We start from the raw sequence: 11,182 nt of genomic DNA, 5'->3' as shown, positions 1-11,182 counted from the left end.
TGGACCATTGGCCCACTCAACATTTCCCGAGCGCCTACTCTGCACCAAGCCCAAGGGTCAACTACACGACATCTCCCATCCTGAAGCTCAGTGGTGGGACAGGGCGATCCAGTCAGGCAATGTCTACAGTGACAAGTGCTCTAGCAACGGCATGCGCAAACTGCTACAGGAGCTGTCCCTCTGCCCACTTTTTCAGCAAGAAGAGAAGGGACTCAGCAAGTGATATGAGAGATATGCTCCCATTGAGGATGGGGAACTAGAGCTGGCCAACAGGGACCGGAGTTCCTGAGCATTTGCCTGGATGGAAACTCAGTGTAGCACTGGAGATTGGGGGTAGGGAGGTGAAGAAGGGGAAGGCGTCCATGCTTGGCAGCTCCTTGCCACCAACATTTCAGAGGTGAGCTGGCTTTAAGTCAGTGTCTCCCCTGCTCCATTAGGCTTTCATCTCCCGCTGGGTCACAGATTGTGACTGTGTGACAGGTGGGCTGAATCTGGAGATGGGGCAGGGACTTGTGTACTTCACACAGCAGGTCCCACTGGAGACCTCAGGTGTTCGGCAACCCAGCAAGAGCTCCTTCAGATTTTCTTGATCTCAGGCCAGTCTTGGGAGGAAGCTGCAGGATATGACTGCTTAGCAAATTTTGCAAATCAGCTAAGGAGGCAGCTCTCTCCTCTTTGCTCCAAAGCCTCATTTCAGAGCTGATGCCTGTTGGTGTTGGAAGCTCCTGCTGAACACACAGCTGAGGTCCAGGGCTCCTGCTTCTGAATCTCTTGTCTGGTCTTTTCCGTTGCTCTCACAGACGGTTCTAACTCTATAGATCAACTTCAGGGATCCACGAATCCCCTAAACCCGCATGCAAACTTTGTGAGGACAGAAGAAAGGGGTGGGAGATAGACTGATCATGGCAGATCAACAAGCCTGCATTCCAAAACTGGCTCCACTGCTTCTAGTTGTGTGACATTTACGCGACTCAGCTGTACCTCTTTGAGCCTCAGTTTTCTCATCTGTGAAATGGGGATAATTCTCAGCCTCCAACCTAGGGTCAAATGTGATATATAAAGAGCATCCTTTCGGCCTTCCCCCTCTGGCTCATGCCTGCTCCATGGATGGCTTGGAAGTTTCCTTTATAAAGGTCTCCAGGTCACTCTCCAGACTCACAGAAGCTCAGGTAACACTACCTGCCCTGAGCCTTTGGAGGAAGGGACCCAGCCTCTGGGTCTCATCTCTCAGGCCAGGGTGAGGGCTCCTGAGCAGGCCATGCTCTCATGAAGAACTCAACTAGGGAGGAATCTCTGCTCTGTTTCAGCTGATTTTTGGGGCATGGAAAGGGGGACATGGAGCCCTGGCTTTAATAAGCCTTAGAGTTTGGAGGCTCCCTGGGGTGTTGGGCCTCCAAGTCTGCAGAACTTCCCTCCTGAGAGGTCTCATGGGACATCTCCAGGGACGCTTCTGACACCCCATCAACGCTGCTCAGCAGGTCTTCAAACTCCCGGGGGTCACTGTTGCGCACGGCTGCCTCCAGGGCCTTCTGGCGCCGGTAGAAGTGGGAGAACTTGTTGAAGATGATGGTGATAGGGAGTGCTACTACCAGGATGCCCCCCAGGATGCAGCCTGAGGCGGCCAGCTTGCCAGTCACCGTCACTGGTACCACATCCCCGTAGCCCACGGTGGTCATGCTCACTGTGCCCCACCACCAGCAGGCTGGGATGGTGTCGAAGCCCACATCTTCCTCCTTCTCAGCTGTGTAGGCCACGCCAGAGAACACAGACACGCCTACGGCCAGGTACAGCAGTAAGATGCCCACCTCGCGGTAGCTGTGCTGGAAGAAAATGCAGGAACCCGTCAGAGCCAGGTGGGCATACAGACCTCATAGCGGACACATGGGGAAAGTGAGGCTCAGAGAGCAGAAGGGACAGGCCCAAAGCCACCCTGGAAGGTAGATCTGGTGCCACGACCCAGCTCCCTGACTTCAAACTAAGATCTTCTAACTATAATAGGCAGCAAGACTCCAGGGCATTGGAACACAGGCCTAATTTCTGTTTTCCAAGGTGCCTGCTAGGCCACAATTGTTTTTTTCTAACGCAGAAGACACTGTTGGCAGCGGCCAATGAATGAAAAGCTTATGGCTCTTATGCTGTTGCAGAACCAAGTAAACCAGCTTATACTGCACAATGCAGAGTTAGCTTCATGTATTTTGACTGGTCTATCACATTTCTGACAAGTACTGAATATTTTCTGCCCCCTGAGGAAGCTGGGAAAAGGATATGTGCTCCCTAGACCCCTCATAGGATGTCCTGCCTATGAGTGTGGGCTTTGTCCCTGAGACCAAGACCTAGAGCAGTGGTTCTCAACTGAGGGCGACTCTGTGCCCCAGGGGACATCTGGCACTGGTGGCACAGTGGTTAAGAGTGTGGCTGCTAACCAAAAGGCTGGCAATTCAAAACCACCAGCTGCTCCTTGGAAACCTCATGGGGCAGTTCTACTCTGTCCTCTAGGGTTGCTATGACTTGGAGTCAACCTGAGAGCAACGGGTTTGGAGACATTTTTGGTTGTCACAACTGGGACAGGTGTGCTACTGGCGTCTAGTGGGTGGAAACCAGGGATGCTGCTGAACATTCTACAATGCACAGGGCCACCCTCCCACAAGAAAGAATTTTGCAGCCCCAAATGTCAATAGTGCTGAGGTTGAGAACCCTGAGTCCAGAGCAGGGCCTCTAGAAGAATCACCTGGGGATCTTGTTTGAAAGGCAGAACCTAACTCAGCCCTCTGGAGGAGGGCCTGAGCATCTCCATTTCTACCAAGCTTCTAGGTGATGACAACAAAGCTGCTGTTGGTCAGGGGCCTCACTTTAAGTGGCAAGGTGGTCTTAGGGCATCTTGGACCCTCGCAGCCCTGATCAATGCTCTTCTCCCTCTCTGCAGAATAAAGCTGGTCCAGTCAAGCTCTGGCACCTGGCATGGCGGGAGCAGAGGAGAGTTCTGGGGCAGAAGGATGTTCTCTGCAGAGACGCTGAGCTCAGAGGAGCTGGCTAATGCAATTCCCAGCACCCGTCCATCGGCACTAAGGTTATGCCCAGACACCCTGCCTGTGTCCAGTATTCTGGCAGTCCTGCTGTGAGGGCCGGCAAGAGGCTTCCCTAAGCCATGGGATGGGAGGAATCTTTCAGCACCTTCTAGAGATTCTTAGCAGGGTTGAAGTGAGCTTTAGGAGAAAGCATGAGGGTGCTGGAGTCAGGCACAGCTGGGTTCTCCTTGAGCTCTGCCACTTACTCACTGAGGGACTTCTGACAAATCCTGCCACCTCTCAGAGCGTCAGTTTCAACACCTACAAAATAATGACAATAGCATCTGCCGCTGCTTAAACCCATCACGGGCCCAAACAGTGGGCTGAGTCCGCGGCCCTTCAGTACCCTGTCCCACTCACCAATCTTGGCACTCCCCTCCTCCAGGTCCTTCCTCCCAGCATTCTGCCTGACCTCTCTCACCTCCAAGCCTTGGCACGGCTGTTTGCTCTGCCTTCCTCCCCATCCCAGGCTAACCTCACCCCTCCAAATTGTGAGTTCTCCAGGGCTGTGCTTCACCCCAGCACAGGGCCTGCCTGGCACAAGGAGGGTACCAGACCTTGCAAGGACGCTTTAAAAAGTTGACCCTCTGAACCTCGGGCTCTTCATCTACAGGAAGGGGGTTAATAATAGCATCTTCCTGAGAAAGTTGTCCTAAGGACTGGATCGATAATGGCTGTGAAATTGGTACAGAATTAGTGCTTAGTGAGTGTTAGCTCCTGGGCTATTGCTAGACTTAGCCTATTAAGGGTGACCTGTGACTATCTGTGCTCCTGATAATGCCCAAAAAAAGGCTCTAGGAGAGAAGCCAGCTAGCTTCCCGCTTTGCATATTTTTCTGCTGTATATTATATGATGTTTGACACCTATATCAGAAGTGACCTTTGTCTTTTTTTTTTTTTTTTTTTTTTTTAAGAAAGACAAGCAAAGCTATGCCCTAGTTTTCTACCCTGGGAAACGGACATAACTCCTTCCTTACATGGCTGTTGGGTCTGATTGGGTGTGAAATAGCCCCACGCCTGGCACAAAGGAGGCCATCTCAGTTGACTGTGTGCCTAGACACGGTAGGCCTGTATGCAATTTCACCTGCTAACCTGCCAGGTGGTTACACCTGCCGTCCTCCAATCCTGCCTCGGAGAACCTACCTTGAGTGTGGCGCCCAGTGATCGCAGCCCCGTGGAGTGGCGTGCCAGCTTGAGCACACGGAAGATGCGCATGAGGCGAAAGACCTGCACCACCTTGCCCAGGTCTCCGAGCTCCTCGCCGCCTGCGCCGCCCCGGTTGCCGAGCGCAGCCCCTGCCACTAGGGTGAGATAGAAGGGCAGCACAGACACGATGTCGATGAGGTTGAGCGGGTGGCAGAAGAAGTTGCGCGCGCTGGGAGCCAGCAGGAGGCGCGACGACACCTCGAAGCTGAACCAGGCGATGCAGAAGTACTCGAGGCGCCGCAGCACTGGGTCGTCGTTGGCCTCCTCCGCGCTACGACCCGCGGCCACAGCAGCCACCGCGGCCGCGGCCTCGCGGGCCTGGTACTCGGGCAGGCTGTGGATGCACATGGCGGCGATGGAGGCGAGCACCACGCCGATGGAGACGCAGCTGAAGAGCTTGCTGGGCAGCGAGTAGCCCGGGTTCTCCATGGTGAGCCAGAGGCGGCGACGCAGGCGACCGCAGCGGGCCGCGCCGTAACGCGCCAGCTGGCGCTGCACGTCGGAGATCTCGTCTGGGCACGGGTCCACGCTGCTCGGCGTGTCGCTGTCCTCGTCCCAGGCGTGCGGCCCCGCCACGCAACGCTCCAGGTAGCGTGCGCGGCAGCACGCGGCCAACGCGCCCTCGTTCAGGCCCCAGTAGTCGGCCTCCTGGTTGAAGGCGAAGACGCACAGCTCGTCGAGCAGGTGGAGACGGCCGGTGCGGTAGAAGTGCAGCAGGACCAGGAAGAAGCCCGGGTGCCGGTCAAAGTAGAACTCGCGCGCTACTGCGTCATAGTCGTCGCACAGGCGTCGCGCCTGCTCCTCCGACGTCGCGGCCTGCAGGCGGCCCAGCCGTGTGCCCGGGAAGCGCGCCACAGAGGACGCGCTCAGCCGCCGGCGCACACCGCCCACGTTCACACGCAGCACCTCGTCCCTTCGCCGCCAGGAGACTGCAGCGCGGGGGCCATGGGACACCCTCACAGTGGCTGCTGAGCGCCAGCCTGCGGCTGTCAGAAGGGTGAGTTGAGGGCGATCTCCGACCTCTTCCGGGAGGTTCAGGTTAAAGTCCCGGGCCTCATCCACCAGCCCTGGTGGTGCAACGGTTAAGCGCTCGTCTGCTAACCGAAAGTTTGGCGGTTTGAACCTATACAGCGGCTCTGTGGGAGAAAGACGTGGCGATCTGCTTCCATAAAGATCATAGCTTAGAAAACCCTATGGGGTAGTTCTGCTCTGTCACATGGGGTCGCTATGAGTCAAAATCGCCTGGACGGCACGTAACAACAACAATATCCACCAGCCAGAGATGCTGGAGGCTCTATGGGAATCGCCTGTATACAGATGTCCTCTGAACTCAAAGTCAGGCCTGGGTTTTAATCTCTCTCTCTCCCTCCCCCATTTGGCCAGATCACTGACCCTCCCCCGTCTCATTTCATTTTCCGCCTGTAAAAAAACATGCTGAACTCTTTCTTGAAGGATTATGTAAGTGGATAAATGGCAGAATGGCCTGGCACCTGTTGTAGTTGTTGTGTGCCATTGAATAGATTCCTTCTTATAGTGACCCTATAGAACAGAGTAGAGCTGCCCCAGAGTTTCCTAGGGTGTAGTCTTTACAGGAGCAGATAATCTTTACAGGAGCAGAGAGACGGGTCTTTTCTCCCAGGGAGCAGCTGATGGGTTGAAACCACCGAGCGCTTAACCATTGCATCACCAGGGCTCCATAGCACCTAGTAGGTGCTCATATATGTCTCCCTTTTGCAGGCAAACTTGGATTTACATAAACCAGAGACCTACTGTGGGATGTTGGACATGCTAGCACTCTGAACCTCAGTTTACTCCACTGCAAAATGAGAATAGAAGTACTTACCACTCGGGGTTGTCGGGAAGATGAATTTAGTCCCACGGTTCTCAGAGTGTGTTCCCCGGACCAGCAGCATCAGTATGACCTGGGAATTTGTTAGAGGTGTAGATTGGCAGCCTGCCCTAGACTTAATGAATGAGAAATTCTGGGAGTGGGGTCCAGCAGCCAGTATTTTAACAAGCCTGGAGGGTGATCTGATGCATGTTCAAGTCAGAAAGCCACTAGCTTCGACCTTGTAAAGCATCTGTAGTCAGTCAGACCTGACCTTGGACCTTGGCTCTGTTGTGTGACCTTGTCAAGCCATACCACCTCTCAGTGTGGTTAAATCAGAGTAAAAATATCCACCTCCAGTGTGGTTAAAGAGATTAAATGACCGAATGTTTTTATCAGGCCTGCTTCACAGAATGGGTTTCTGAAATTACCCACCTGTTTCCGCTGTCTTCTGGAGTCAGGCAAACCTGGATGTATCTCTCCCTCGTTGCACCTTAAAAGGAGGCCTGGTGACTGCTTTTGGTTAGGCCCGGAGGCTGCTAACCAAGAGGTCGGCTGTTCAAACCCGCCAGCCACTCCTAGGAGGAAGGATGTGGCAGTCTGCTCCAAAAGATTTACAGCCTTGGAAGCTCTATAGGCAGTTCTATTCTGTCCTATAGGGCTGACTGTGCGTCAGAATCGACTCCACGGCAGTGGGTTTTTGTTGAACCTTGGGGCCCTGAGGAAGATGCCTGTCCTTCAGGCCTGTTTCCTTATCTGAACAATGCAGACAATAGCACCTACCACCAAGGATCGCTGGAGGATTAAGGTAATTATGGCTTTAGTGGATATTAAAGAAATGCAAGATCCTTCCACTGCCCACTGACTCCTGACTCTGCTGGAAGTGAGGGCCAGTGGCTCACCCCCTGCCTTCCAGTGTCTCATCTGCACTGTGGGTTCAGTAATGCCTGCTTCCCAGTAATGCCTGCTTCCTGGGCTGATGTGAGGACTGAGTGTCACCAAGCACCTGGGCCAGTGCCTGGCAGGAAGTGGGGTGCCCTTCGCTTACTCTGAGCTTGGTGTCAGGCAAGTCAGCGTTCTGTCTTTGGCTGTGTCACTTGTGAAACCTCAGGCCAGTCTCCTCCCCGCTCTGGCTTCAGCTCTGTAATCTATAGAACGGGAATAATAGCACCTCCGGTGAAGGCTCACAGGAGTAAATGTGCAAAGCCCCTCCATCCCAGTAGGGGCTCTGTAAAAATCAATCCCCTGTATTTCCCTCTGGTCAGACCTGAGTTCAAATTCTGAGTCTGCCTCTTACTAGCTATGTGACTTTGAGCAGGTCCTTTCCCCTCTCTGAGCTTCAGTTTCCCATCTGTAAACTGGGGAATACCATACTTTATGATTTGATGAGGTTATGAGGATTAAATGATGCAAGGTGCTTATCTGAAGCATGGTCCCTGGCATATAAATGGTGCATATTAAATGCACGTGTGATGCAGCTCCATTCGCACCCCTGCACCTGGACTTGGAGTCAGAAGATGAGGTTTCTAATCCAATTCCATCACCCACTAGCTACGTGACCTTAGGCAAATCCCTTTCCTCTTTCTGGAACTCACTTTCCTGCTCCAGGAAATGGAGTAATTAATTCAACAAACATTTCTTGGGGATAATCTGAAGGACAGTTAAGAAGATTAAGTGGCTTGTTCAGAATCGCCCAGCTAGTCCATGGCGCAGTTGAGATTAGAAACCAAACTTTTTGACTCCAGTCTCCACACACTTATTTTGAATTCCACTATGTGTGATCAGGCAACCCTGGTGGTAGTGGTTAAGAGCTACAGGTACTAATGAAAAGGTGGGTAGTTCGAATCTACCAGGCGCTCCTTGGAAACCCTGTGGGGCGGTTCTGCTCTGTTCTGTAGAATCACCATGAGTTGGAATTGACTCGATGGCAACGGGTTGGTTGGTTTGTTTTGGTGTGTGTGGGTCACAGCATTGGGCACCATACACTGCATTCTGCTTAATCCCTACAGGCTTTTTAACCCATTTTACAGATCAGCAAAGAGCCTGCCTCGGTCTCCCCGAAACGCAGTCATCCTCCCCACATGGCTCCCTCCTTGGGGATACCGGGGAGGGGGAAGTCACTGGAACCCCAGTCAACCTTCCTTCCACCCCTTTCCCGGACCACGCCCCTACCCGAGGGGCATCCCTTACCTGTCGCGGCCCCTTCCAGGCGCCCTGAGCGTCAGTCCCTGAAGGCGCCGAGGTTGGGAGCCGTGGGCCGCGCCTGGTGTTGTCTCTGCCCGGTTCTGCAGAGTCGCGCTGCTGTCGGAGGCCCCGCCGCTGCTCCTTGCTGGCCTCCCTCGGTCCCCCGCGGCTGAGGCCGCATCGATCGCTGCCGGGCCGCTTCGGGGGAGGGAGGGATGCCGCGGAGGCGGTGGTTTCTATTCCTGACTTGGTGGGGGGGGGGTGGTGTCTGGAGACCAGGGACCTGGGGACAGGGGTCATTGCAGGGATGGGATCCCCCGAGAGGGCTTTCAGGGAAAGCTTCTCTGGGAAAGGAACAACAACAGTAATCAGTAATCCAAACCCCATTGCCCTTGAGTGGATTCAGACTCATAGCGACCGGGTAGTAGAGGGTAGAGCTGCCCTAGAGGGTTTCCAAGGAGTGCCTGGTGGATTCGAACTGCAGGCTTTTTGGTTAGCAGCCCTAGCTCTTAACCACTATGCCACCAGGATTTCCAGACAGTAATAATAGCTTCCTTAACGGAGCGTTTAGTGTGTGTGGCAGTCAGCTTTAGGTGAATTCTCTCTTTCATTCTTGACAAACTTGACAGGGACAGGTGCCTTGGTCCCCCATCTTACACACGAGGCCCAGTCACTGGCTTGGGGCATTCAGCTAGGAGTTGTGGACCTAGGATTGAAACTCACGTCTTCCAAGGCTGCCACTGGGGTCTGAATTAGGGAGCGGGAGAACTGGCACAGTGGTTTAGCACTAGGCTGCTAACTGAAAGGTTGGGGTTGGAACCCACCAACTGCTGTGTGGGTAAAGGTTCCAAAACAAACAAACAAACAAATACCAAGAAAACCTCACTGCGGTGGAGTCAATTGTAACTCATAGCAACCGTATAAGACAGGGTAGAACTGCCCCAGAGAGTTTGCATGGAGCGCCTGGTGGATTCTAACTGCAGACCTCTTGGTTAGCAGCTGTAGCACTTAACAACTACACCACCAGGGTTTTCACAGGTAAAGGTTAAAAAAAAACAAACCAAACCCAGTGCCATCGAGTTGATTCCGACCCATAGCGACCCTATAGGACAGAGTAGAACTGCCCCATAGAGTTTCCAAGGAGTACCTGGTGGACTTGAACTGCCAACCTTTTGGTTAGCAGCCATAGCACTTAACCACTACGCCACCAAGGTTTCCAGGTTAAGGTTAAAAAGAAAAGGTTACAGCCTTGGAAATCCTTTGGAGCAGTTCTACTCTGTCCTGTAGGGTTGCTATGAGTCGGAATCCACGATGGTAAAGCATTTTTTGTTTTTTCGTAGAACGTTCTTCCACTCTGTGAGCCAAGAGGCTCTCACCGAGCTGGGCTCATGTCCTGGCTCTTCCCCTTCTTGGCTGGGAAGCCTACAGCATTTCCCCCCTGAGGTTCCATTTCCTCAGCTGCCAATGGGGCCCAAATTCTCACCTTCCAGGAGGGTTCTGAGGGTAAAGGAAGAGCTTGTGTGAAAGAGCTTCACAAAGGTTGTGTAATCAGCAAGCACACATTGCTCAGCAGCCAAGCATGTGTGCCCGGCTGGGGAGAGGGCACTGGAGACTCAATACAAGAAAGGATTACTATTTTACAAGTAGTATTACTACTGTGACCCAAGGTTGCCCATGTCTTACCCTCTGCTTTGGCTTGACCAAACTTGGTCAGGTTTCTCTCCTTCCTACAGCCCCTGAACTCTGCTTGCTCCAAGTTGGAGCAAGCGCTAAAAAAGTGGAATGTGATTCTCAGTTTCTCCTGGGAATCAGCTGACCACAGCAAGACCCCAGTGGTCATTTTCCCTTGCTTGTCCAAACCCAAACGAAACCAAGCCCGTTGCTGTCGAGTCGATTCCGACTCACAGTGACCCAATAGAACAGAGTAGAACTGCCTGATAAGGTTTCCAAGGAGCGGCTGGTGGATTTGAACTGCAGACCTTTTGGTTAGCAGCCGATTGCTTGTCTGGCATCCCCTTAAAAGATTCTGCTTATAGCTGCTTGCCCCTCCTTACCTATAAAAGAAAATCCGTTTTCTGTTTTCTGAGATGAGGACACTCTCTCTATTGCAGTCCTCTTTCTTTCTGAAGCTTCTCCCTGTCTAAATCTGGATTTGTTTTTATTTGACAACTAATCCTGATGATAATAAAACATTTATTGAGTACCTACCTTGGGCCAAGTAATCTACAAGCCTCATCTCATTTAAGTAGCAGATGGGGTGGTGGTTGTTAGGTTCTATGCAGTCAATTTTGACTCATAGCGACCCATGTGACAGGGTAGAACTGCCCCCAAAGGGTTTCCTAGGCTGTCATCTTTACAGGAGCAGATTGCCAGCTTTTTCTCCCGGAGAGCAGCTTCCCCATTGCCTTACCATTATGCCACCAGGGCCCCTTGCAAATGGCATAGGTGCAATTATTATTCAAATCGCACAGATAAGCAAGGCTTTGAGAGGCAAGGTGACTTACCTGAGCTCATAAGACTGACTTCTTAGACCTCTAGGCCAGCACTGTTCAATGTAAATATAATGCGAGCCACACATATAATTAAAATTTTTCTGGTTGCAGTATTTTAAAAAAAAAGTAAAAAGAAACAGGTGAAGCTAACTTTGATTATATTTTATTTAACTCGGTATATTCAACATATTATCATTGCAACATGGATCAGAATTTTATTTTGCATTAAAATATTATTTGTCTTGATTGCTAAGTTGTTTTTTTTTTAGGTTTATTGTGCTTTAGGTGAATGTTTACAGCACAAATTATTTTCTCATTCAAAAATTTATACACAAGTTGTTTTGTGACATCGGTTGCAATCCCTGCATTGTGTCAGCACTCTCCCTGTGTTTCACCCCTGTTCCCCCT

General features: G+C 52.1%; 1 protein-coding gene across 1 annotated transcript; it reads right to left on the bottom strand.

The window, feature by feature from the left end:
• Positions 1-1,349: 1,349 nt before the first annotated feature.
• KCNS1 (potassium voltage-gated channel modifier subfamily S member 1) lies at positions 1,350-10,122 on the bottom strand. The gene is made up of 5 exons (XM_049870094.1): positions 9,966-10,122; positions 8,289-8,626; positions 6,114-6,192; positions 4,208-5,337; positions 1,350-1,820 (listed from the first exon to the last, which is right to left on the bottom strand). The coding sequence occupies exons 1-5, from the start codon at positions 10,120-10,122 to the stop codon at positions 1,350-1,352; spliced, it is 2,175 nt and encodes a 724-aa protein (XP_049726051.1).
• Positions 10,123-11,182: the final 1,060 nt, after the last annotated feature.

Source organism: Elephas maximus, chromosome 25 (genome assembly GCF_024166365.1).
Source record: "Elephas maximus indicus isolate mEleMax1 chromosome 25, mEleMax1 primary haplotype, whole genome shotgun sequence".
NCBI lineage: Eukaryota > Metazoa > Chordata > Mammalia > Proboscidea > Elephantidae > Elephas > Elephas maximus.
The sequence above is the reverse complement of the archived record's forward strand: the minus strand, read 5'-3'. Positions and strand labels throughout refer to the sequence as shown.

Excerpts from the sequence above, each read along its gene's own strand:
- KCNS1 (XM_049870094.1), bottom strand. The coding sequence starts at position 10,122 with ATGACCACTGGGGTCTTGCTGTGGTCAGCTGATTCCCAGGAGAAACTG. Across the intron at positions 8,627-9,965 it reads TGGTCAAGCCAAAGCAGAGG|AGAAGCTTTCCCTGAAAGCC; the intron begins GTAAGACATGGG and ends TTCCTTTCCCAG. Across the intron at positions 6,193-8,288 it reads CCTGGAAGGGGCCGCGACAG|GTCATACTGATGCTGCTGGT; the intron begins GTAAGGGATGCC and ends ACAAATTCCCAG.